The sequence below is a fragment of the Micrasema longulum genome, unplaced genomic scaffold (assembly GCF_059751315.1).
Source record: "Micrasema longulum isolate JH-2025_06_02 unplaced genomic scaffold, ASM5975131v1 h1tg000178l, whole genome shotgun sequence".
NCBI lineage: Eukaryota > Metazoa > Arthropoda > Insecta > Trichoptera > Brachycentridae > Micrasema > Micrasema longulum.
Window position 1 is genome coordinate 973,871 of NW_028277383.1, and position 27,884 is coordinate 1,001,754.

The 27,884-nt window shown below is 32.6% G+C and overlaps 2 protein-coding genes across 7 annotated transcripts in view; one reads left to right on the forward strand and one right to left on the reverse strand.

Moving 5' to 3' along the window:
• Positions 1-107: 107 nt before the first annotated feature.
• Positions 108-1,614, forward strand: LOC148283932 (actin maturation protease). Its single transcript, XM_088242967.1, has 2 exons — positions 108-733; positions 891-1,614. The coding sequence occupies exons 1-2, from the start codon at positions 243-245 to the stop codon at positions 1,210-1,212; spliced, it is 813 nt and encodes a 270-aa protein (XP_088099093.1). The 5' UTR covers positions 108-242; the 3' UTR covers positions 1,213-1,614.
• An 8,945-nt stretch (positions 1,615-10,559) lies between these two features.
• KrT95D (phosphofurin acidic cluster sorting protein KrT95D) overlaps positions 10,560-27,884 on the reverse strand; it is a 189,224-nt gene continuing 171,899 nt past the window's right edge. For 3 of the 6 annotated variants that reach the window (XM_088242970.1, XM_088242968.1, XM_088242969.1), the window contains 12 exons: positions 27,117-27,261; positions 24,644-24,787; positions 21,686-21,843; positions 20,022-20,180; positions 18,292-18,506; positions 16,938-17,092; positions 16,015-16,159; positions 15,809-15,923; positions 14,731-14,958; positions 12,860-13,082; positions 11,328-11,450; positions 10,560-10,822 (listed from right to left, as the gene is read on the reverse strand). In XM_088242970.1, the coding sequence (XP_088099096.1) occupies positions 10,695-10,822; positions 11,328-11,450; positions 12,860-13,082; positions 14,731-14,958; positions 15,809-15,923; positions 16,015-16,159; positions 16,938-17,092; positions 18,292-18,506; positions 20,022-20,180; positions 21,686-21,843; positions 24,644-24,787; positions 27,117-27,261 (1,938 nt within the window). In that variant the 3' untranslated portion in view covers positions 10,560-10,694. The remainder of the gene's footprint in view (positions 10,823-11,327; positions 11,451-12,859; positions 13,083-14,730; positions 14,959-15,808; positions 15,924-16,014; positions 16,160-16,937; positions 17,093-18,291; positions 18,507-20,021; positions 20,181-21,685; positions 21,844-24,643; positions 24,788-27,116; positions 27,262-27,884) is intronic. The other 3 variants (XM_088242973.1, XM_088242971.1, XM_088242972.1) reach the window with 1 other exon arrangement.

Below are 27,884 nucleotides of genomic sequence, written 5' to 3' on the forward strand. Positions count from 1 at the left end.
CCGCAGATAGAAAATTGCACAAATTAAATGAAAAGTCTGGATCTAGTTGGCGGTGAAATAAATTTTCCTGATGGTGGTACAATACTCAGAGACAATGTAGAGCCACAGTTGAGAATACGTAGTCTGTGGAGAATACTTTGGAATCCATAGATTATCCATGTTTGTAAAACGTCAAAATATTTGACATTTTGTCATTTTTATTTGATTTATTTTGCATTTAGCAAAAACATTGGGAGGTAAAAATGTCTGAGATCAATATTACTTGCCCTTTACCACCGCCTTTACCAGTATCAAAATGCAATAATTCCGTGTGTGCTAATGTCAAACATGTGAATACTAGTTACAAGATTTCGGATTTAGATTGCACTTGGGCATTAAACTATCCAGAATTACGATATGCGTGCGTAAGATACAATATTTGCTCAACATTCAAACCATTGCTCAGTGTTTATAAACAATTTGATTCACTTTTACAAGAGGGTCCAACATGTGGTCTTGTAGCAATATCTATGTTACTCAGTCAAAACATTTCACCCTCAGATTTGCTTAAGATATCTAAAGATAAATTATTTTCAAATAACGGAGAACTATTTAGCGTTAATTACGCGAACTCATTACTTCAGACCGCAGCTGGTATATCGAATTATAATATTAAGTCTAAAATTGTAAATAATAATTTATTCTCCAAAGAAATTATATCCTTGCTTCTGGATGGTTATTTAGCTCTGGTACCGTATCCTTTGAATTTAAATATTATTTCAACTGAAAGTATTGTTTATTCTTTTTTAATTGATCGCTATAATATTTTGGATCTGTTTACTGAAAATATGCCGACCCCTGTTTAGAGAAAACAAATCTCTGAAAATATTTTCCTTATAATTTCTATACAGTTATGATACCGACCGTAATCACTCTCCTTGCCTCAAAAATGGACATAAAGCTCATTGGGCTCTTATTACTGGCATTCTGATTGTTGATCGACCCGGTGAAAATAATGATTTCCATCCTGATAATGTTTATGTGACAGCCAAACACGGGAAGTCATTGCACTTAGCACTGTGGAAATTAAAGGATTTAGAAATAAGTAACATGAATTTAAATGAATTTTCCCCAGACAGAGATTACGATAAACTAGAATATGTTTTACCCTCTGGTGGTTTGGGGGGAGAAAATGGTTTAAAGGGACAATTTATATTGATTCACTCCCTATAAAATAAAATATATATTTTAAAAACGAATACCAAACTTTAAATCATAGCACGAGATACTCCAATAGGGATCTGATATTAAGAAAAGGAGTCAATACTGTTCTGGCGCAACCACAGCACTATTATGTTGGTAAAAATGTATTGAACCTTTTGCCGGAATTGTGGAAAAGTGGGAGTGTTGTCAACTTGAAGAAAGTGTGACATTGGTCATCAGAGTTGATGCGTGCTACTAATACTTTCTTTTCTTTAAAAACATAATTTATTAACATGTAATTGAATGCACTTGCTTGGCTCAGAACGAGGTAAGTACCCCCTGTAAGCTAGGCAAAGTTTCCAACAAAAAATTGTAGAAATAATTTAATGTATAAATAAGCAAATAAATAAATAAAGTTTTTTTGCTAGTGAATACAGTTTATTTTTGTTTGTAAAATAACTATTTAATATATTGACACCAATGAATTGTAAATTATGCTGACTGGTTTCAGGTCCACCAACAATAAAATGTAAAAGATTCTCAAAATATAGATTACTTATTCAATAAAAATGTTTTATCAAATGCACATTTCTATAAACATATTACAACCGAGATGGAGATCATTATAGAGAAGTGAATATAGAAGTCTAGTAATTCTTTTATCTGTTGATGAGCTGAAGCCTTTATTGATGCGGGTGAGATTCGTCTGATTGAATTATTTCACCCACATGTGGCTACGCCTGAAATTATTTTTCAATTTTAAATACTTCTTGGACCAGGTTGTATCAACAATGTTTTGAGTTTGTCAAAATTATTTTAGACATGAACTGGATTCAACCCCCTAGGGAGCTGTTAATATTAACACATTACAACAAAGATGAAGAACATTTTAGAGAAGGAAATATAGAAGTCTAGGCATCTACAGGGCTTATGACCTTTCATTGGCTGGTTTAAGTGGCCACTTTATACACATTCACCAATCTGCCAATATTTGAACGTCTATATTCCTTCAATTCTTCCACCTGTTGATGTTTGTGAAGTTAAAAGCACATTTTTATTGTGAGCATACCTACTGTTGACAACACCATGTTGATATCTCTACAGAGATGGTGAAATGAGAAGGAAATATGGATGTTTAGACTAACAAGGCTTATGTATGTGTCACCGCCAAAGCCACTCATTAGAGCGGCTAGCCTGTTCACAAAATGCCAGCATTCAGTTGAATGACTAGACCGTTCGTTGAATGAATCGAGATAGCTTAACGTTCAACGTTGGCTGGTTGAAAGCTAGCCCTTTGGAAACGGCAGAATCGAAAGCCACAGGTCATTTAGTTCATTTTTTTACCACTTCAACGCTAGCTGTCATCTAACAAATATTGCATCAGCAACTGACAATGTGTGTTGTTTTCTGTTGAAGTGCTTCGTTGTGAGTGAAAATAGAGAGCATAATAAGACAAATGGAATACAGGATGGCTTTTTCTGCAAGTCATGAGTCGGAGACGAGTTTTATATGAAAATTTGAGCCTAAACTTTTTGAATAAGTTATCACGACAAGCTAGTCTATTTGGTATTACTGGATGCCTACGTACGATATTATGACTGCAGCGAATAAAGAGCAATTTAATAAGTCCGGGATGATAAATGTTTAGTTTATTATTTTGTATAGAGTTTTGCAATTTTAAACATGGACATGTCACCGCCAAATCGTGTTTTTTTTTCTTACTTCACATAAAAAAAAACATTTTTTTTTATGTGAAGTAAGGTTAGGTTGACTTAAATAATAAAAAAAAGTTGTTTCCTATCAAGTTAAGTAAAAATATTTTTTTAAATTTTTTAACTTAACCCAATTTATCCTAACCTATGTAATATTATATTCAAGAATGAGGACATGAATGTTTTACATTACTTTAATAAAAGTTCGTTTAATTTTATCAGCCTCACTTTCCTTCTACCACCAGACAGAAATCTATTTGCCTGCTAAATGGTCTCAACAATACATAACAAAAAATTAAATTCCCTCGCCCTTACCTGGGAAGACGAGCCGTAAACTCTCTTTACAATTCAAAAGGCTAAGTGACGTTCAGTCCTTTCATTTAAGTTTTTTTTCAACATTTTGGCTAAGCGTCCGTTATTCTACTATTCGATGGAGTGCCGGCATTTTATGAACAGCTTAGCCGCTCAATTAGGTGAAGAACATTTTAGAGAAGGTAATATAGAAGTCTAAAACCATACTGCATTAAGTAAAATTAGTTTTTTTTCTTCTCCAAATTGCGCTAAAATCAGAAATGGTAAATAAGCATTGTGTGCCTGGCTAAATGACGAATATAGTTCCAAATAGAATCAGAATCCTGGACAGGTGTTTTTGACTCGATGACTACTCCTAGGTAAAAATTATGAATAAGAAAGTCGAGTGGAGATAGGTTCACCTCGCAGTGTAGTGGTTAGCGCATTTACCTACCATGCTTGAGGGCCTGGGTTCGATTCCTGACGGGCTGGACGTGAAATAATAAGTTAGTTCTACACTGCAATATTTAATTGTCCCCGGGGTGGCACCTGAAGCGTAAGACTGATCACACTACCTTCCATATAACAAAAATGATCCAGATACGCTGTGATAGGAGCACCACTGGAATACGAATGATGATGCAATTACCATATCATCCATGATATTGCAATACCGCGTAACTATACATACATATATATTTATTTTAATGAATAATCCGCTAAGCCTAATAGAGGTTTGCTTAATAGAAGAGACTTGTCAGCAGGTGGGATAGAGGGGATATGGAAGGAGGTAATGAAAAATACGCCACAACACCCAGACCAATTGAGAAAAAAATCTTTGATTTTTTCTTGCAACTGGCGGGAATCACCATCGACTCGCGACGCCAGTTTCACAGTTGGCCATCTTACCAACTGCGCCACGGCACCTGTGTTTTGTCATTTTTGGCAACCTAAAAAGGGTTCTTTTAGTATATTTTATTACGATTTTAATCAACCAAAAATACCGCTGGAGTATCGGAAACACTCATGTTTTTATTATGTGCAGTAAATATGGTGATATTGACTGAAAAAGTTTTATACATATATTTGTCTATATATATTCGTCCCAACTCAACACAGGACTTTGGTTCCATGGAGTTGGGACTTGTATCTCAATAAATGTTTAAATGAATATATTGTGAATAAATAAGTTATTTGAAGGGGTTAAATGCAAAACCGCCACTGTCCGTGATCACTGTTTTCGGAAAGACCAACAACACCAGCAGCAAAAAGATAGTCTTAATTTTATGTTGAATGTGCACATTGAATTTAAAAGAAATAGTCATTTCGTCGCGTTGGGGAAACAAGGTTCTATGTGGATTCATAATTTTTTTTGAGACATGAAAGTTTGAAATGAAGATATTATTTCATCTAATATTTTTTATTAATTTTGTCTTAATAATTAATTTGTTTTTTTTTTTTAAATTTTGATGCAGATAGAACCGATATTTAAATATAAATATAATAAAAGTTCAATGTAAAAAAACATATTTTGTCAGATAAGAGAACCTTGTTTCCCCAATGCCACAATTTGGCTACTGGTTTTGTAGATCTTCCCATAAATAGTGATCATGAACAGTGGCGGTTTTGCATTTAACTCCCTCATTCTGAGTAAAAATAACAATAATTTAAAACTAGCAGCTTTTAGTCCCTGTAATAAATTTATTGCAGTAAAAAAATAATCATAAAAAAAAAAAACAGGTTAACTGGTATTTTAGTATCACCGATGATATGTATAAATTTTATTTAGAGAGGGTATAAATAATACTATTTTATGATGTAATACATTTATTCACATTTTCAATTATTTGGATAGTTATAAATATTCTAAAATCTAGTACGCCAAGCGATTACTCCTTATTTGGGGTTATGTAATTTTTTATTATTATTCAAAATAACTAACAATCAGTCTATAAATGCTTTCAAGAAATAATTTAATAGTCAAACAGGGAATTAGGTCCACCTTAACGTATAAACTCTCCACAGCTTTTATTGAATCCAAGCTATATGAACTCTAAAACAGGAGAAATACTCATGAATTTGCTCAAGTTGAAGATTATAATTATTTGTGCTAATGTTTTACAGTCCACAATAAAGTATCAAAACTTAGAGATCCGCTCTCCTTACATTTTGTTAGAAAATACAAAAGGTTTTCATAAAACAGTTGACGGGAATTCAGAAATCTAAGTTTAATTTATATTAAAGAGAAATTTCAGTAAAAATTCAATTAAAACATTTAAGTTTGTAAGTGAAAATTCTTGATGGAAGTTCATTGTAATTTATTATATAAATAAAACACGAGTGATACTTTAATCCACAAATTTGGAATATCCAGTGACCGGTTTCATCGCTTTCGCGACATCTTCGAGACTGGTATATTTATTAAAAAGTTAAATGTATTTATACAGAACAGAGGTAAGGATACATAATTCAAAGTTATATGTAAGTAAATTAAATAAAGTTATTTTTATCTTAAGGATCATTATCGACAAATTTTCTATAGGTTACATATAACTTTGAATTATGTATCCTTACCTCTGTTCTGTATAAATACATTTAACTTTTTAATAAATATACCAGTCTCGAAGATGTCGCGAAAGCGATGAAACCGGTCACTGGATATTCCAAATTTGTGGATTAAAGTATCACTCGTGTTTTATTTATATAATAAAAAAAAATAAAAAAAAAATTCAATTAAAATTAGAGAAAACAATTTTATATACTTTAAAATTCTCCAAAATGTACATAAAAATGACTACCTACATTTACCGAAGTAGGTAGTATTTTAGAGATGGTGATGTCTCACATGTTCCTGTTAGGTGACATCTTTGTTACAGCTATAATGTAAGAATTTACGGCAAATTTTCTTTTGAAAACATGATTTTAAAAAAATTTAAAATGAACTAATCATCGCAAAGAAATTCATCATAAATTGATGTTGTTTCATTTTTGATAATAAATAATTAGAAGAGTATTAAATGAACAGTTCTGCGTGTGAAATAAAACCAGAAGCCTGGATTTGCATTTTCGAATCTGTGGCTTCTCTCAGGGATAAATCCCGGAAAATAAATTGAGTGGAGGACTACGCCTCGTGGAGTACTGCCTTCATATTGTATATTACAAATGATCACTGAAACGCTGCAATAGGAGTACCAATCATTGTTCTATGCACCATTAAGGGCAAAATGATTTAAAAAATACGGGAAAGTTTGGTAATCTTCAATAACTCAATAGTGCTGATTGCTGAAAGATGTTATTACTTTTTTCTCAATAAAAAATCTAACACACTGTAAGGAGAATAGATTGCTGCAAAACATATTTTACCAACCTCAACAAGAAAAACAAATTTAATAGATTTTAAATACATTACAGAAGTATTCTTTACATTTACTAACACTGAATAAAGAAAAATAGCACTCCCTAATTAACAGCACTAATTCAATTCGCAACCAGAATTATTTGATAATCATTTTCTACAAGCCTACAACCACACTGAAACATTAATGTGTAGAGTATTTATTATATTTTAATTATTTGATTTAATTAATAGTAATCCTGCCCATTTTGCAGGTTATGGATGTAACAGTATTTAAATATAACATGATTGTTAAAAAAAATATTTTTGCTGTCAATTTATTAAATCGTATAAATTTATAAACAATGGACCTTAAAACTGATTTGACATGATTTTTAATACAAATTGTAGGTACGTATTATATTGTCAGTCAGTGCACATTACCACCAATTTAATAAAACTGTAATAATTAACATTTTTAAAAAACACACTATTGAAATACATGCATGCAAAATAAAGATTTTTTTTGTAATGAATAAAAATTGCTATGTTAGCGTGAATCTTTAAAATATTTTTTTAGATAGTGATATTGTACACTGACCAACAATCTGCACTTTAAAAGTCCACCTGATATCATTTGGCAGTAATGTAGTCTAAAACATACCCATTTTTTAGTACTAAAAACTTTATAAATGGAAGGTTCAGATGATATAATTTGTGATTCCTATAATATTTTATTACAAAATGTCTTAAAAAGATCAATTTCCTAAGTATTTGGCAATTCACGATAATTTACACACTATTTTATTTATTTTAATTTGAAGGTATGTATTCTTAAAGCTGAGTTCTGTCTGTTAAAGTGTCAAACAAAACAAAAATGTCAAAACCAATTTTTAAATAACCAGTGTTTTTATTGCGCCATGGCTTACTGCGATTTATTATATTATTAAAATATTACCAGAGCTGGCCCCATAAGTTCAGTTGGCGCAAAGAACCAGACACTTGCTTACGAGGGAGGGGAGAATAATATGCCCGTATCAATTTACAAGCATACATATTCCCGTCTCAAGTGAAAAAATTTTGTTCTCTCAACAACAAAAGGTAATAAATGAAGTGTTTAATGTTTTAAAAGTTGTCCAAACATATAAATACAGATTTTCTGAATGCAAGAAGCCCATTATTATTTTTTTTAAATAGGCTCAAGCAAAATTTTTCGATTAAAAAAGCTAAAAAACAAATCATAAGTACATAAATTGGTTCAAGTACTTAAAATTTTCTAAAACAACATAGCTATCTTCAGAAAAAGAAAAAAATTAAAGGTGTGACGATATGTACGCATTATTATTTTCACAATTCTATCAACTGCTAGTTTTCACATTTAAAAATAAAATTCTACGATATTCACATTTTATCCTTGTATGTATACAACAAATTTATACTATTTTAATTGATTGATATTTGTTGGTAGTTTATTAATACCAAAATCTGCAAAAATGAACTACGAAGAAAAGTATTGGGAAGACATTCCAATAATATTAGGTAATACGCTATGTAACAACCACGGATACTCTTATTATTTAATATAAGTAATTTAATTTGTGTGAGATACATGTAGATATTTAGCCAGCTACAGTTATTAATCCAATGAGCTATACATATATTATAATATATAAGGAGCTGTATTACTGAAGGTTAATTATTTTTTATTTATAACAACTGTATATTATTCTTGAAGAATTATTTTAATTTTTTACATCTACAGACTTGAAACGCATTCATTTCATATAAAAATTAGAATATTCACAATTGTTGCAAATCTACATTTGGCAATTTTATTGCGAAACATCATAAAAATTTCAACTTATTTATCGACATTATTTAACTTTGTTAAGTTATTTAAAAGATGCATACTAAAAACTTTTCATAAACTTTTTTTCTTGTAATCTGTGTAGTTTGCATTTTACAAGCTCCATCAAATAATTATTTCAATTTACGGGAATTGTGGTAGGTGGCAGAGCCAAAATAGTACACACAAACATTATTTCTAGACAAAGTACACAATTTGATATTGTGTATTGCACACTGTGTTATAATAATGTAGAAAACATTTAAAGTTGACTAAAATGTCATGACATACATACCTACTTAATTAAGAATACAATATTGCATTGAACTATTCAGAATACTGAAAAAATAAATCATATTAATTCATATACAGGCCTGCACAAGTAGACAAGATGGTTGTCGGAAAAGAGACCATATAAATGTTTTTGGTGCATAATATGCTAGGATATTCCCAGCAAACATGAAACATTAAAATGAAAAAATTATAACATGCAATTTTAAAAGCTTTTATTTGTTTAACTCGGAATTGACTAACAAAGAAAAACAATCACAAAATAAGTGTGACATTTGAATTGTTTTATTTACCATATATATTATGAAAAGAGCGCCTTAGATGTTCAGCTTCTATGAGTTAGTTTTCAATTTAACTAGGTTTGCTATATTGCGGTGCGAGCTTATACACATATTGGTATAAAAACAAACTCATTTATGGGTTACTATTGTAGATGGGGGAAGGTTAAAATATTAAAGTGAGGTAATTTGTATACCTAAAAACACGTAAATTTATATAACGCACATACTGCTGGTGATCTATTGCTTCATACACATAAACATGTATAATTTGTTACCGCAGGCAATATTATTACATACGATCCCTCTAACATAACTTAATTATAATAAGCTAGATAGTGGATGACCGACTGAGTACATTCAACACTAAAAACTATTTATTCTCGAGTAATAATAAAAAGTAAATCACAAATACTCGACAGTAAGAAAGGATGACCCATTTTTTATTGTCTGTTGAAGCTCGAATTTATTTGAGAATTACTAAAATTCAAAATAATATTACGGAATACATTATACCTCAAATAAAAATTTGAGCCAGAGATCTTTTTTTCAAACTTTGGTACATAAATAAATCATTTAAAAAATGAAAAACTCTTTTTCTTATGGAAGTTTTTTTTTCTGCAATTTTTAAGATTCTTGAATACTGGGATACTAGTGAAATATTATTCAAATTTGTCACTAGAGTTTATTGTTATTCTGCCTTAATTATATTGTCGATCAAATTAGCAGTATGACTAATTCACCAGAAAAATTTCGTATGTATATATGCTACAAAAGCATATAAATTTATTGTATTTTTTACCCAGAGGCGATACATTTAACAGTTCATCATACATAGTTTAAATTTGCGTATTTTTATTTTTCTATAAAAAGAAAAATGTAGAAATTTTGTCGATGAATTTTATGAATATGACAAAAACTTTGGCAGCGAGAATCTACCGTTTCACAATAAAAACGTTACATATTGTGTATTTTGTAATATTTATAAAATATACACCACAGTACAAAAATTGAACATTTAATTTTATGAATAGGGAATTACAAAACCTTGATTATATTTTATTCTAAGATAATGATTACTCATCATAATAAATACTTAATGGATTATATCACATCAGATCCCATTAGGTATGATATTGCCATCCGTGACACAACATGCCTTGATCGTTTCAATAATAAAACTCACCGATTTCTACATTCAGTAAAATTAACTAAGAAACAATACCGAGTAAAACGTTTTGTAATAAAATAGGGAATCTTAAGACACAGAGACCCAAATTAAGAATGCACCGAGATTCAAATGCTACGGGATATAAATATACATTATATTTAATTATTCCTGATAAATGATTATAATAATAAAATTCATAATACGTAAAAAGTATAAAATATAATTTGAAGTAAATAATATTATTATATAGTATTTAAGAATATGTGTAAAAAGAAACATTTATAATACAGTAATAAGGAAACGAAATATAATATTAATTACAATTAAATAACATACACACATACACGCTAAACTATGACACGGCTATATTTTATAGGGAACAATAATTTACATACTAAGTCCACTATTCGACCGAACGTAGAGTGGAGCTACTACCGAGGAACAAACGAGATACGATATGACTGGAATTGCCGTTTAGAAAATATATACATTATTATTTCACAGCACGATGGCACTGTACTCAATGCGTTTAACTTAATCTGAGCATGTTTCGCGGATGCTCGGCCAAGTACCGGTGCGGGAGTGCCCCTTAAGTGAGCTCTTGGGGGGCCAGGGGAGCCCCCAGGAGGGCGATGGGGAAGTTCTTCACGTGCGTCTGCCACTGGATGGAAAGCTGGAAAAATTTCACGCTGCTCCATTCTGCACCATCTATATAAACTGAAAGCAAATAGAAACATTTGTTTACACATCTGTCTTGCGATGTCGTTGATTGTAACAATGAATTAAAGGACGTCAGGAATTAAAATTTTAAGAATCTAATACATATATTTTCACCTCGGAAGGAAAAAATTGAGTTAATTGTACATATTTCACATCTTGATAGGAAAGGTTTATAATAATATTTATTTGTAATATTAAATATACAAAAATAAAATAAATGAGTTGATAAAATGTACAGTCTATAAAAAAGAAAGTAAAATTTGGAATTACAACTCTAAATTAGAAGTGCCTTGTTTTACAATTTCTTACGAAACGGTGACGACATTCTCTTCAACTGCTCCCCCTACTGTTTTTAAAGCCACAAGAACATTGGTGCCCTCAATTCATTTTTACTCTTTTTTTTACCTTGACTGTTATTAACATCAAAAACCCTTGAAGATTTTGTTAAATATGGTGAAATGGGTCTTTTTATTGGAAAAATACTACAGGATAAATTATTTACCTTTTAATGGCACATTGTGTGAGGTCTTAGCGGAGCAGATGAGTCTTGACACATTATCTAATGTTTGGCTTCGTCCTGTGTCTGTGTCCTTGTCTTTTTCCTTTTTCTTGCCCAATCTCATGACTAAAAAAATTTTATAAGTTTAAATTGAAAGTTATTTAAATGTTTCATTGAATAAAATAAATATTTATGTCATTGTAAAAAGTGTTCTTAAAAATATAACTGATTAAAATTTATATTTGAAGCACTAGCTTTGTGGTTATTCGTTGCATAATTAATATGCTTTTAACCACGTATTTTACATTTAATTACCTACTGGTTTCGGAGCTACAGATGTTCCTTTATTGAGGTATAGGTAAAATAATTATATCTCAATTATTGACACAAATGTCGAGATCAGTACATTATGTAAGGCTGAGATAAGCGTTATGGACAAAATCAAGGAAGGAGCTCTGCATCGGTTTGGACATGTAGAGCGAATGGACAGTGAAAGAAAGGCTAAAAAGATTTAAGATGCGGATGTTGATGGATGCGAAAATAGAGGAAGACGGAGAAAGACATGGCATGATGAAACCTAACAACCATTTGAAGAGGGAAGTGTCAAAAGTCGGAATAATTGGCGCGCGTGCATGAGAAGATGTATGAATGTAGAGGAAGCGAGATCTGAATGCGAAGGACAGAGTGATATGGCGTTTTATTATTATTTTTGCCTACCCTTACGGGGACACGGTGTGATGGTTTATTAGTTTTGTTTGTATTTGAACAGTTTCTTAGTTACATAAATTAGCTATCCTATCCATCGAATGGCCATCCCCTCAATTCTCCGCTTTTTAATGTGTTCTTGGTTTCCTTTTGTTATGTTCTATAATACTTTATGTACTTTGAACCATTTATTATAAGTTTATCTGGACGTTTATTAAAAATGTATAAATAAATATGGAGATAATAAATCAAGTCTTTGTAAGTCAAGTAATATTTTTTGTATGTAGAGGTATATTCAATTCTCAATTATGCCTCGATAATTAAATATGTATATGAAATAAGCGGTTAAAAACAAATTGTTTAATGTTTTTATTTTTATTTAAATCATCATCATTACCTTTCCGCACCTAATGGTGCATAGGGCACTGCATTGGTACATCAATCGCAGTGTATCTTGAGCATTTTTGTTACATATAGGTACAATGATAAGTCTTACGATTTAGGTACCAGTCCAGGGACTATGAAATATTCTGGCATGAACACACCCTTTTTAATAAATATTTCATATCAACCATGTCGGGAATCGAATCCGAGACCTCTTGCATGGTAGGCAAATGCGCTGACCATTACACCACGAGGCCGAAATTACATAACTAATTACTAATTTAATTAATAAATTGATTGTATTTATAAATAAAACAATATATTTATTTTTCACAGTTGAATTGAAATTAAATTATGTTCTCATCAAACACGATGGCATTTTTTCTTATCGATTACGAGTTTGAAACGCGTCTATTTGACAATACATTATTGAAAATAGATTTTACTTTTTTGTTTCTTCTCCTTTGTCGCATAGGTGATGTGGAAGCCGGGCGCGGCAGCAGGGTCCACGCCGGGCGTAAGGCGCGCTGCGTGCAGGCAGCGAAAGGAAGACTTGAGGCAGGCGCGGGCGGCGGGGGCGACGGAGGGAGCCGGCGTAAGGGGGAGATGCCCCTCTAGGCGGCGCCGAGCCGAACCCTCCTCACCCTTCCATGACTCCTGCTTCACCATCTGACAAAAAAAATAATTTATGTGTAGTTTAAAAATGTGCGGATCTGAAGAGGACACGAAATGTCATTTGTCCGAACCAGGTTGTGGTCCTGTGGCTATTGCCGCGGACTCATATGTCCGTGGTTTGAACCCCACTCTGCCACAACTTGATTATCATTTTTCTAATAGTGAGTTTTTTTATTACTGCAAATAAAACTACTTTTGCAGTTTGGCGGGAATCAAAGAAATTGTTTAGAAGAATGCTTATGTGAAAAAAATTTCAATAAAATAAAAAATAAATTACAACTAATTGAAAATGCCCCTAAAAATTTAAATATTTGATTAAATCATAAAAACAAAAATTTTTAATTTTTTTTACAAAAAAAATCTTCATTTAAAAAAATAAATAAAATGACGTCAAAATTCTTTAAAAAATCACTTTCATATACATTATCCGCCAAGTAAATAAAAGAGCGATGTAAGACATTCTAATAACGTATAGTGTAATTATATGAATCGGGTTGTGGTTCCATGGCTAGTGTCGTGGACTCATGAATCAAAGATCTAAGAATCGCACCCCACTCTACCACAACTTGATTTCCGTTTTCTAATATAGGGTGATTTACAACTCATTGAAAATGAAAATTTTTATTAAAAAAAAAAGTGTAATTATAATGTTAAATTAATGTTTAAAAATATATTTAATTTAATTTTTGGACAGTGTTATTTCGAAACAGTATAAAATGAAGGTCCAGTGTATTTTACTGTCTGGATTACTAGGGCACTTAATTAAATACTTGTAAATTTATCATTCTTTTGAAGCTTTTAAATTTGTAATTTAATTAAAACAATTTATATTGTTGCCACATGCTACGGATTTTTTCAAATGATTTAGAGAACAAGAGGGTTTTAAGATTTTTCCGAAACATCACTTCACTTTCACAGCCTCGCACCTCTGCTGGGAGAGCATTCCATGCCATAGGGCCTGCGACCGCAAATGCGCGTTCACTAAATTTAGTGCGCTGTTTGCGTAGAGGTAAAATAACTTTTCCTCTCGCCGTAGACGTAGCTGATCTGAACGTGAGACGCCTGTCAGCTAGTTCATCTGGAATGCATAGTTCCCTTAGATATTCCGGAGCAGAGTTGTGCAGTGACTTATACTTAAGCCAACAGAGTTTGTATTCGACCCTCTGTGGAAAACGTAGCCAGTGTAGTTCCCGAAGTAGTGGAGTGATATGACTGAACTTAGAGATTCCGAAAATAAGTCTGGCTGCGGCATTCAATACAGATTGTAGGCGAGTCATTTCGTTCATTGGTAGACCTGCATAGATACCATTACAATAATCGACTCTAGACACTACAAACGCATTTATTAATTGACGGGCAGCATCAACCGGCAAATTTTTGCGTATGCATTTAATTTGTCTCAGCTGGTAGAAGCATGAACTTATCGTTCTACTAATTTGAGCCTCAAGAGATAGGTCAGAATTGAGTAAAACTCCCAGTAGTTTAACGGTGGGTAAAGCGGTACTCCCTACATTGGGTAGAGCCGTATCCTGGATTAAATTTTGTCTGATTTGTCTGACTTATGAACTGGGCGGTGAATGTCTTTATCATGCTACCCCTTTCTCGTGTTTCTATATCTCCCTATGCCTATCTGGTATCTCACCTGCCAGTAGTCCAGCTGAAGCTCGAGGGGCTCCCAGGTGGGCTGGGCGGGGGGCGCGGGCGCTGTGTCCCCCAGCAGGCCGGCGGGCGAGGGCGCAGCGCCTAGCAGAAGGGGGGCGGTTGGGGCAGGCGTGGCCGGCGGGGAGGGGCGTGGGGCCGCGGGAGGGGACCCGCCCTCCTCCAGGTCCATTGAGTGCTGTGAATTTTCCGCTGAACCTATCCTCACGTCCTGTTCGAAAATTGGAAATAACCCGTATGAAACATCACACATTCAGCATTTACTCTTTGGATATAGGTAATTTGGATATAGGATAAGGCACCCTCTGTAATTTGTCCCCTCAGCTATTCCCTCTATTATGTCATGCAGGAGACCCTCATGGCTTATAATGTGGCTAATCCATTGGGCTCGCCTCTCTGAGATGGTTTTGATTAGGTGCCTCCCTTCTTTGATTCTGCTGAGCACCTCGTCATTAGTGATGTGGTTTAGGAAATTAAATGAAAAATAATCAGCACAATCCAAAAACCTTTATCCCTGGATTTCTACAAAACATCCATGTTAATTTAAAATACTAAAAACATTTTTGTAAAAAAATAGGCAAAAAGCTCATGGAGTTAAAACTTTTAATACAAAAGTTGAACAATTTTTCAGTTAGTCCACTTCACCTGCAATGGGCTTAAGTACAAAATTGCGGTTGCAGTTAAATTGAATGAGGAAGATCAATTTTACAGAAAATTGGATATAAAAAATGCTTTCTAACATGCGGTAAAAATTGGAGAATTTAATTGTGTGAAGATTCTCAAAAATGTATGAAAAAATTAGAAAAACTACTTTGAATGACATAATGAGTTCTTGTTAATCAACAAATGTTGAGAGTGTTGTGATAGATTTTCGGAGAGCCAATTCACTAATCAGCAGAACTCACCGCAGCGAACTTGTAATGTCACAGGCAGAGTAATTTCAAAACTTCATAACGCTGATGATAAGACACATATTTTATTTTAGTTTAATTTGATAGTCTATTAACAAATAAAAAAAATATTTAAAAAAACACAAAAAACAGTATTTTGGTGTAACTTACATTAACAAATGGCACAAATATTTGACTAGAATCTTCATCACAAGACCTCTCTCGATAAGCCACCATGGCTTCAGCAATGGGCAGCTGTATAGTCGGACCAGAACCGTTTACATATCTGCAAAAAATCCAAAGTAATTTGAGCATAGTCAGAGTAAATGACGGACGAGATAAACAAAATGAGTATTTAGTGAAAAATATATAAGCACCTGTTGATTCTGCTCGTCAACTCTGATGCATCTCCGATAGAGCCATCAGCTACCCTTTCACACAACACTTGCCAACCATCTCCTCCAAACAGCAAAGAATAGCCAGCATCCACTGAAGACAGATATCTTGATATGTTGTTAATCCCTGGAAAATTCAAAAAGTTAGAACAAATCCGCACCTATGGTCAACCAGTTGAAAACCGTTTGGATGCTTTTTTGAAGGAAGAACGGACACAGAAAAGTCTGCCTGCTTGTAACAAATAATAGTAATAATAAGAAACACTCTCAGATTTAATTTGAATGCTCTAAAAGAACAAAAAAGGCGGTAGATTAAAGAAAATTCTAAACAAAATTTAGTGAAATGAAATCGCTTGCAAAAAGTTAAATGTATTAAAAACTAGATAATGGATACTCAAATACTCATACGACAGTCTATTGTTAAGTATTATGTACAGCCTTTCATGGATTTTGGTTCTTAAAATGGTATTAGGTCAGTTTTGTATCTTATTTTAGCATTCTTGGTGGAAATATATTTTTAATACATTTTTTGTCTTATCAAATTCATGAATTCAAATCTTTGAATTAGAGGGACATCGAGTATTATGCAATTCAAATCTACAACTTCTAATGTCCATTAAAACAATTAGTAATGAGAAAATTAGTAAATATAGTATAACAGAGAAAAATCAAATATTATTATAATGGTTTAAAACTGTTTTTATAATTTTTGGATATTTTGTAATTTTCTGTCCGAATATTATGTTTTCTATTTGTATTCTCATATGTAAACAATAAATAAAATGTATATTGTAAGCCCCAGTGAACACATATTATTTTTGCTGAAACAAATTTAAAAAAATATATATACTTCAAATTTATGCTTATTCTGTACAAATAAGTTAAATAAAATATGGCATACTTACCAAGTGGTATGATATAGAATCGAACGTGAGCTCCCCAGTCAGGAGGCCTTAATGCCCAGAGTTCCACATACGATCTCAGCGCTGCACTTACTAATGTATCGGTCCCAACGAGTACCAAACGAACCACTTGAATTGGTCTAGCTGATGTGTTATAACTGCAAGAAATATAAAGTTTAGGATTTTACTATGCATACCAAATAAAATCTGTCATAAAGAGCTGAGAGTATGCAAGTACAGAAAATAATTTTTAGTTTGGAGTTTTTCAATTCATGCATTTTTACTATTTTTCACTACGTTGTTAACAACACATTGTTAAAATAATTTACGTAGAAAATCCAGTGTTTCACTAGTCTATTGCAAGGTGACATTGGCATATGTGGCAGTGTTTTGGCCTTTATGATACGAATTATGGACAAGCGGAGGCTTGTGTTTATAATTAATATTAGACATTAATTATGGACAACGGAGGTGTTTCAACGTGGGCTCAACAATGAGGAAGTTCAGTGGTTTTAAAAAAAATATATATTTGTTAAAAGACTATTAAACTAAGCCAAAAAATTCTTTTTTTCAATTTTTATATATTGTATTATCAGCGCAATGATTTTTTAAAGTTTTGTATTTCTGAAATAACTCTGCGTGTGACGTCAGAGGTTCAGAATGTTTATTTCAGAAAATTAAATGCTTGTCAATAGTACCTCGTTGCTGCCATTTTACATTAAACTACAACTGTTTCTTGGTTTTCTTTGTTTGTATGGTATTTGCCCTTCTACATGGGCACAATTCAATTGTATTTCTGTATGTAAACAACTGCAAGTCACCGAAAAAATTAAATTCAAATAAACTTTGATCACTAGCTTTATTGTTAGAAAAATAAAATCATCACTGAATGATGGTGAGATTGACATTGGTTCTAATCATCTAATTATGAAGAACCATTGTCTAAAAGTGCCCATACTATTTCTTCCGAAGAAGAGAGTGATTTCGAGCCATATCGAAAATCGCAGTAAAGATTATCATATGATGACAGTTGAACACAATTAAAATAATTATTATTTCTCTAGTTGATGTCTGACATTATAGGTTGTCCTAATATGCCACACATCCTTAAAATGTTACCAAGACAATTTGTGACCAAAAATGATAATTTATAATAATGTAAATAAAGATTTTTAAGTAATTTTTAATGTTGTATTATTTTTTTTCCTTCTATATTTTTTTAATGCGATTCTGGGTATGTTATAATTCGCTGCTTCAAAGTTGCTGTTTTAACGCATCTTCACTTTTTCTTGCGATTTTCCGCAGAACCACTGAAAAAAAAAGGTTTGAGTGTATTTTTATTAACGAAGGTACTGACTATTTGCAGATCTTGTTGAGCAACGCCTGGAGGATAGCGCGGACCTCGGGTGCGTTGAGGGGCACCAGCGGGGGCGAAGGAGAGGGCAGGTGGGGGGCCAGACGGGCCCCCGTACCACCTCCCGGCAGCACCAGCCACAGGCAGTCAGGCGGGGGGGAGGCGCCCTCTTCGCCCCCCAGGGCTCGCCATGTCGCCTCCAGAAGACTGCGGCGAGGCTGGAAAAAAACACACCACAGTGTTTTTCAAACTTTTTGAACATGCAATTTCTTACGAGTAAAAAAAATCGGGCGATCCCTCAATACCGTAATTTTATTTTACTACTGTTATGTCTGGGATTTCAACAACAACATATTTAAGTTTCTTTTTATTGAGACCATTTATTCTTATTAATCGAGAAATCAAGTGCAAGGTGCTGCAAGCGCAGCGGGCTGTCAGCAGCAAGATCTAAAAATCTTATAGAACTTTCCGCTGACAGCATTTCTAAACTGTAATTAAATTTGCAAAAAATTTATGTCTTTTGGATGAAGAGAAAAGAAGAATATCCAGAGATGGTAAGGGAAGCTTTTCAATTATTAGTACCATTCGCCACATCCTATCTATGTGAACTAACTTGGTTATTTGTAAAGACCGGATTATATGCAACATAAAAAGGCTGAAATATGTGTCATAAGATTTTAAAAAATTTGTTATTATTTATTTCTTAGGAAAAAATTAAACAATCTTCGTTTTAATAAATGTTTACGATAATGTACTTTTCAAAATTTTCTGTTGCGGTTGGGCCTTCTATCAATCAAAACATTAAAAAAAATTGAGAATGAACATTCCACGTCCACCGAGTTTACCGGGAAGTGTTTCAACTGAGGTGCTATACTGCACATATTGTCTCGGGCGGCAAAATTTCATTTAACATAAAAGTTTATTTAAAAAAAAAAATTTTCAAACTTTTCTCCAAGTTTATGCGGGAGTATCTCTGGCAATTTGGAGTTCATTTCAAGCTCATACGAGCCATGCATTTCATTATTGAGGTCGGCTACAGCTATTACAAATATGCCCCGCCCCACCAGCAAGTTTTCAGTAAAATATGAAACCTGTAAAAATAGCCAAAATATGGAAATGTGTGTGCAAATATGCAATTGCATATAATCCGGCCTCAAGTTGTTTGCATCTCAAAAATAGAACCACAAAAATAGTTTAAAAATAAACAGGCACAGCTTTTTCACTGAAATTATTGTATCATGTGCAGTGTGAGACCTAAAGCCCTTGCTTTTTACTATTACCTCGTTTGCAACTGCGAATCCCTAGCCAAGGCTTTACAAAACAAAATGTAGATTAAACAGGAAAGCTATTAAAAAAGGTTAAACTTTGGTTTTTAAAAAGAAATACAAGTATTTTAAACCACACAAATCTTGGGGTATTTTTCTTAAACTAAAGTATAAATTATGCCATCAAAAATGATTTAAAAAATTAAATAATTAAAATATTTTAATTCAAACTTTTTATTATGGAATTATGTTCATTTTCTTTTTCCAAAGCGGAATATTTTGGTAGTTTTAATTTCTGCAGTATGTTATTAGCAAAAATTTAATGTCGAATGGCACATCGTGCTATACGCGGAAAAAATACTAAAAGTATAAATAGCAAAATTTAGTTAGGTTGTTGATTCACATGAATAAATCTACAAGCATGTAAAAATGCAGTGCGATTATTTTAAACTAAGAAATATGAGGTACCTCAGCATTAGTGGGACTTTGAGCAGAGTCGTTAGACGGTCGCACTCCCTGTTCTGTGGGTATTGTGAGGGACTGTTGTTGTTGCTTCTTTCTCCCGGACGCACTTCCCGGAGCACTAGAACTAACCGCAGATCTGAAAAGCCGAGAACGCTTCTCGTCCTAAAATAATGAAATAAAATTATCAACAAACCGTGTAATGCATTTGATATAAATTATGAACTATCCAGTATTGAGAAAAAAAAATTTGTATGTATTTGGTGTTCTTCTGCGAGTAGGTTCCAGTACATTACATTCATATTTTGGTTTATATGTGGCGCTACCTTCATAGGCTATATGAGTCAGTGAAATAGGCTCTCATTCTTTCTCTCTTGTCCCTGCCTTGCTTGCCTAGCTCCCGAAATAACAGTTATGTTCATCGGTCCCTGCAGTACTGATACTGAATGAAGATAAAATTTATTATTAATCAAAAATGGCTCTCAGAGCCATCATTAAAATTTTTATCTTCCAAGAATAAATCTCTACAAAGAAGCAATGCTTTTTATTACAGTCCACAGCTACAGTCATATAAGGAACTTTGGTAATTTTTTTTAACAGGCCAGAAGGCCCAATGCTGTAATTCACTACTGTAAGTGAATTACAGCACTCAACACCCAGGTTTGAAGAAAAACACATTTTAATATTTGTATTCTCACCGGGAATCGAACCACCTTTTACAGTATGCATATTCAAATTTATATAATTTATGTGAGTAAATATTTTTAGGTATTTTGAAAAAATTTTGAAGAATCCTAATGATGATGGAAACATTAAAAAAAGACAGGGAGGATAAAATGTTTATTCACTCTATCTAAGCATAGATACTACGCTTTCTCTAAATTTGTGCAATATCTTATATATGTATGTATATTATTCACTCTATCTAAGCATAGATACTACGCTTTCTCTAAATTTGTGCAATATCTTATATATGTATGTATATTATTCACTCTATCTAAGCATAGATACTACGCTTTCTCTAAATTTGTGCAATATCTTATATATGTATGTATATTATTCACTCTATCTAAGCATAGATACTACGCTTTCTCTAAATTTGTGCAATATCTTATATATGTATGTATATTATTCACTCTATCTAAGCATAGATACTACGCTTTCTCTAAATTTGTGCAATATCTTATATATGTATGTATATTATTCACTCTATCTAAGCATAGATACTACGCTTTCTCTAAATTTGTGCAATATCTTATATATGTATGTATATTATTCACTCTATCTAAGCATAGATACTACGCTTTCTCTAAATTTGTGCAATATCTTATATATGTATGTATATTATTCACTCTATCTAAGCATAGATACTACGCTTTCTCTAAATTTGTGCAATATCTTATATATGTATGTATATTATTCACACATTTTTTACGTTTATTCTTAAGAATTTGTCATACTGAATCCTGCTGTGTGTTTTTTGGTTTTTTGTTATTATTATATTTGGATAATTTATTAAGTGCCATTTTTCACAGGGCGTTTATGCATCTATTCATCTTACACGCTGTAAATCTTTTGAGGAGTTCATCGCTCAATCGCTCTGTAAATTCAAATAATGGCATCATCCTTTTCTTCACTGCTGAGGTAAAGAAATCAATAGGTGGACAAACCTTTTCTTTTGGAGGGGATCCGGATAAAGTCTGATGGTCATTGTTCAGGTGCTCTCTTTGTAGATCCTGATTGTCATCTTGATCTAGGAACGGTAACAATGATCCATCGGGGCCTCCGATACTTCGATCCCCGGCTCTACTGCGCCACTGCTCATTTTCTAAATTCAAATCAAATACTCGACTGTTACAAATAACCATATTACTCACGAATTAAATATTTCAAAATAGAAAAAAAGAAGAGTGAAAATAATATATGAAATAATAAAAATAAATGAGCACGGTTGTGGTCCCTCAGTGGTGTTGCAGATTACGGATTGGAGATCCATGTTTCGCTTCTCACTCTAATTACAAATAGATTAGAATTTTCCAACACAATTATTTATGGGTAATTTGCTAACAAAAAATATTGCTAGCTTAAAAGATTGAGTTTTGAGAAAAGGTGTTTCAGAAGGATCATGGGTGTGCGGTGGTTCTACTTTGTGAGGAATTATAAAATAAGAGAACGGACGCAGCAAACTCCAGTGACAACTGTCACCTTCTGAGAGCCTTAACGATGCTTGTTTATTTTACAAGGCAACAGGTTCTCAACGTCACGGACGTCCGTTACTGACTGTTCGTCGGCAGTTCATGTCAGAACTATGGAATGCAAACCTTACTTGGAAGGATGCATTGGAGCTGGCAGCTGATAAGAGATATGCCTGGCTGCTTTTTGTGGACACCATATGCTCCAACAAAATTGAAATATTCGGATGAATGGTAAAAATAATATTGATCAAGTGGATTGTAGTGTTGAACTTTGTAATGTACGCGGAGAAGTTTATTTAAAAAATAAATGGCTACATGTTGGTGAATTAGATTTAATAATAAAAATTAGATAGTTAGTGAAAATACCAAACAAAAAAATTAAATACCCTGGAAAAACAAGCATCCCTAGAGGTTTAATAGGATAATGATAAGAATTTTCTTAAGTATAAAACTACACAGAAATATGTGGAAAAATATTAAAGATAGAGTGCAATAAGCTAGCAATACAAAATAAAGCAAAACAGTGAAAGCGTCAAGATAGATAAAGCCCTGAAACAATCAAATATGGATTAAGAAAAAAAAGAAAAAGTACCCCCTGACAGAACAAACAACGTGCACAAGATCAAGAAACACTTATGTGATTGAAGGATACCTTTGTGAAAGAAAATAGATTGCCTTGAATATATTAAATTTCAACTGTAAATTAAATCAGTTGAAATAAAGAGGATTGAGAGAAATCTCACTCTCATATCTAGATTTTTTTTAGACTATTAAAATTGCATAGACTTATATACTATTAAGCATGTTGTCCAGATGTTTATTAAAATTTATGGTTATGCAATAATTTTTATTTTAAGATTTCTTTAATAATATACATGATTTCACTTTTTATAATGTTGAATCCCAACTCAGCACGGCTCTTGGCCTTATAGAGTCAGGAATACGTTATTATTTTCCCTTACTGTGCAAAAAAATCCGCGTGTTGCTGTGCTGTGTAGTCAATACACATGCAAAAATGAGAGATTTAAAATCAGAAAAATGTAATATTAACGGGCGATTGCTTCAATCAACTATAGTTGAAGTCAAAAGTGATAATATTCTAAATATAATCACTACAAATGTGAAATAAAACATTCACAACACCACCCCTAACGAAGCCCCGAGAGCTATTGGCAGTAGCAGCACTGACTACTTGGTTACTGGCCTGCTAGCGAATATACCTATAGTATCGAGAGTGAAACCTAAAGAGCGTTCGAGACAATTGTATATTCGGTAGTCTTTTGGCACAAACAAAGACACATTAGTAAACTTTTTATTGTATTGCTAATTTATCTCTGATTTCTGTAATGCTTCTTCTGTGTCCAATAAGTATTTATTATTTGATAACTGATTATTTCAATTGATATGTAAATGTATAACGGAAGAATACTAATGCGTATGAAAGAATAGAGATATTACAATTATTAGATGCAATGTGCACTAGCTACACATCACCCGCAAGGGAGGGTTAATGAGATTGCTTGTAATGCCACTTGTCTTTTATTTCAAATTAACATGCTACTAGCGATGCATTTTTCAAAGATTCTTGAAATATAATATTTTATATAGCGTCATATAAAATATGATTTTCAATGTTCAGAATCAAGGGTCTTCAACATTCCACAGCCTTTGGAACCCTTCTAATTTATTAAGCTTTAAGGAACGCAGAATTTGGACAACAATGTATTTTAAATTTTGGTTATCTACTCAAATTTTAAATAAGCAGTTTTACCATATGAAAAATCGTTGGAAGTTTTTAATTAATTAATTTTATTTTTAATTTTTATTTTTAAATCTTCAAATATGACACAACATATTCTTATGTGTGCTTTAATAATAAAAATGTACATATGTACATATACATGTACGTAATATATATTTAATTTACAAGATATTTAAAACATATTTCTTAACCTTCTGCTTGAATTTTGATATTATGGTACATATTTGTTTCAGTAGTAAAATTGTTGAATTTTGTCTCGGTAGTCTATCTCATATGCCATAGAAAAAGGTGGAACCTTTAAAACATTTGTAGAACCTCAAGTAAAAAAAGTGATATTTAATTGATATTTGATCTAATTAACCATTGTGTGGCTGGTATGACCTCAAATGGGTCTATAAAGAATGCAAAATTTGGTGTCTTTATTATTTTTTCGAAAAATAAAGTCGTATTAATTACAGAAAACAGATTATTAAGAAGTATACATATATGTTAATTTTTTTTAGCACAGTCTTTTGAGAGTTAATATTCAAATGGCGAAGGCATCACTTAGAAAGAATAACGAGAAGAGCCCATAAATTAAACCGTAAGAAAATAAAGTTTAAGTGATCGTAAACATAATAAAGTGTTGAAGAAATTGATTGATATGTTTCTTCTCATTTGGCAAAACAAACCTGGAATTCCTGCAGAGCTGATCAGCCTCTGTTTCTCTCTGGCTGTCTGAATGGCGGAGTCCAGAGGGGTGATCGGTGCGGTCACACTGCGGTCAGGTGGAGGCCCCTGTAGCAAGCCCACCCCAGGGGCGGATGTGCGCCCAGCTAGCGTAGTAGCGTAAAGTAAGCACACAGAAAAAGGACACAAGCCACGCACACACGCACATACTCTCCCACACAAACTAGTATACTGTGCAATTGACTAATTTGTAGAATTATTTAAAAATTAACAAACTATGCTATTTGGAATACATCGTTCCGCTTATGTCAGGTTGCGAGAGTTGTTATGTTTATTGTAATAATGTAGTTATGTAAAAAATATTTAATAAGTATTTGTTATAATTGTAAATATATTAGTTAATATACAATGTAATATTAACTAACTTAAGTAAATAAATAAAATAAAATAAAGAGTTGACTTACTTATGTAATGGTTTTCCCTATTTATTCAATTTAATATTCAAATATAGATATATTTTATGCATGAATACACTGGAACCTATATGGTGGTATGTTCCACGCAGTACCGTGTAAAAACAAAAAAAAAAGGTGGATATTGTATGAAAATTCATTCAGGATATCTGTTTTTTAGTGTAACTGTTGTAATTGGCTTAGGCCGTTATGTATAACAAATAAATAAATATTACAAAAAGGTCATTGCACAGTAAGCTTTACATTACAATTACAATATTATCAAAAAGAGAACTCACGAAGGTTGTCATTCTTGCCATAAGACTACTCTATAAAACTATGTAAGTATATTTAAAACGATAAGTGAATGAGAAAATATAACCAATGATGAACTTATTAATATTATAAGATTTCATCTAATGATAATCTATTGATAATTATATTAATTGATAACTAATTATTTATCGCAACAATTTACAATATTTATTTCATCTAAATAATGAAAATGAACTAATAAAAACCAAAATATTAACAGATATAAAATATATTTTTTGTATAAAAACAATGAATGTGTTGTTGGCATTTATATTTGAGAAATATTTCAATGTTTCCATATACAGTAGGGCCTCGACAATCCGGACAGGCGAAAAAACAAGACCTTGGTGTATTACCAAGCCATCTGGCCATCTATTAGTGGTCTGCAATATAACGGTAATAAAACATGTATGTTTTATTCGAATGTAAAATTCGAAATTTATTTAATTATCGAAAGATAACCTCGACAATATTAACAATAGTGAATAATAAGCATGTAGGAAAGCTGCTAAATGAAACTAAAAATTGATTGACAGCAAATTGCTTAGGTGCAGGTGAAATGCCTCCCATCTCCCCCGCGAACGCTCCAGCCCAACCCGTCCGGATTACCGCAATCACCGGATAAGCGGGGGTTCGGATTGGCGAAGCCATACTGTAGGTACCACTTTTAATAACTTGGTAACATTAATTTCAGATATTCAAAATTGGTTTTTAAAAGCATGTCGTTGCACATAAAAAAAAAAAATAATGTGAAATTGCAACGCTTTAAATGCCAAGACAAGATCAACACAAAAATGTTTGTCTTTTAGTAAAAATAAACCCCATGCTATCAATAAATTTATAAAACCATATTTAAAGTAAATAATACAACAGAATTCTTCACAAAAAATAAGCATAAACATAAATATAATACATAAAAAGATTACACTGTTTATTATTTTCGAGTATTAAAATGAAAACATTACTTTTATCTTATTAATTGTATAATGTATATACTTTATCGTTGGCGAAAACTAGAAAAGTGTAAATTTTTCAAGAGAAAGTAAAGATAAAAAAATATAAACATATGGGTACCTTGTTTTTGTTAATATATAAATCTTCATCATTACTTCCCCCTTTGCACCCAGTGGTGCATAGGGCACTGCATTAATAAACCAAATGCAGTGTATTCTGATCATCCATTACATGAAGGCAAGGTGATCAGCCCTAGGCTTCAGGTGCCAGTCCAGGAACAATGAAATATTGTAGTTCAAACAACCTTCAAAATCAATATTGCAGAAATTTAACCCAGGACCTCAAAAATGGTAGGCAAATGCGCCAACCACTACACACCGAGGCGGATTCATCTCCACTCGATTTCTTATTTATGATTTTTACCTGAGAGCAGCCACCGAGTCGAAAACACTCGTCCAGGGTTCTGGTTCTATTTCACACACAGAACTGTATTCTTAATCCGCCCAGGCACGGATATAATATGTTCTATGATACAAATTATTTAAATACTGACAAACACATATTTTTAAACTTTCTTTTCCCTCTCTTAAACAATTTACACTTTGTCCCTTACAGCACCTTACAGTGCTATTTTACACATTTAATTTTAAAAAATGCCACTAGTACGAAAGCCAATTTACAATATCATAAAAATTTGCTAATTTAATTTCTAACACACACGCAAGCAACCAAACTTTTATCGCATTCATCGTACCTGCGGGAGTGTGCGTGTTTTCGTGGTGTGCGAGACTTCTGGAGCTGGCGAAAAATGGCCTCAGCGAAGGTTTTGGCGTTGAACTAATACTGATCGTATCCAACTCTGGACCAGAATCCTCACCGCAGGAGAGAGAATCTAACTCCTAAAGAAATCATACAAAATATAAACATTTCACTTGCCGGTAAAACTTCAGTTATGCACCCAGGCTTATTTAAAATGATATTGAGAGACAAAAGAGTTAAAACTTGGGATGAATCCGATATCGATAACGATAACGATATGTCAGCGATATTTTGATGTTTCCGATATGTCGAAAACGACAGTATTTATTTGCCAATACACCAATACATTTTGAATTTCGGGCTTTACAAAATCCATGTGAAAAATACTTCAGTTTCCAAATAAATATCTGCATCTGGGAGATTGTTTCAAACAACAGGCCTTATCCAAACAGACTTGCGAAATTGCGTTTCCGCGCATAACTTCATCATATTATGGTTTCTAAACAAAAATCTTAACAATGTTAGCTTTCAAATTTTAAAATTCACTATTCATTCAGAGCGAATTGGCGATGAACGAAAGTAAGTCAAAAGTGATGGTATTTGAAAGGGATAGTGAGGTTACTGACTGCATAATAAATGTAAACAACGAATGTCTCGAGCAAGTAGAAGAATTTGTGTATCTGGGAAGCATGTTTTCAAGAGATGGAAGAGTAGAAAAAGATGTTGAAAGAAGAGTGAATGCGGGCAACAAAATGAACGGAGC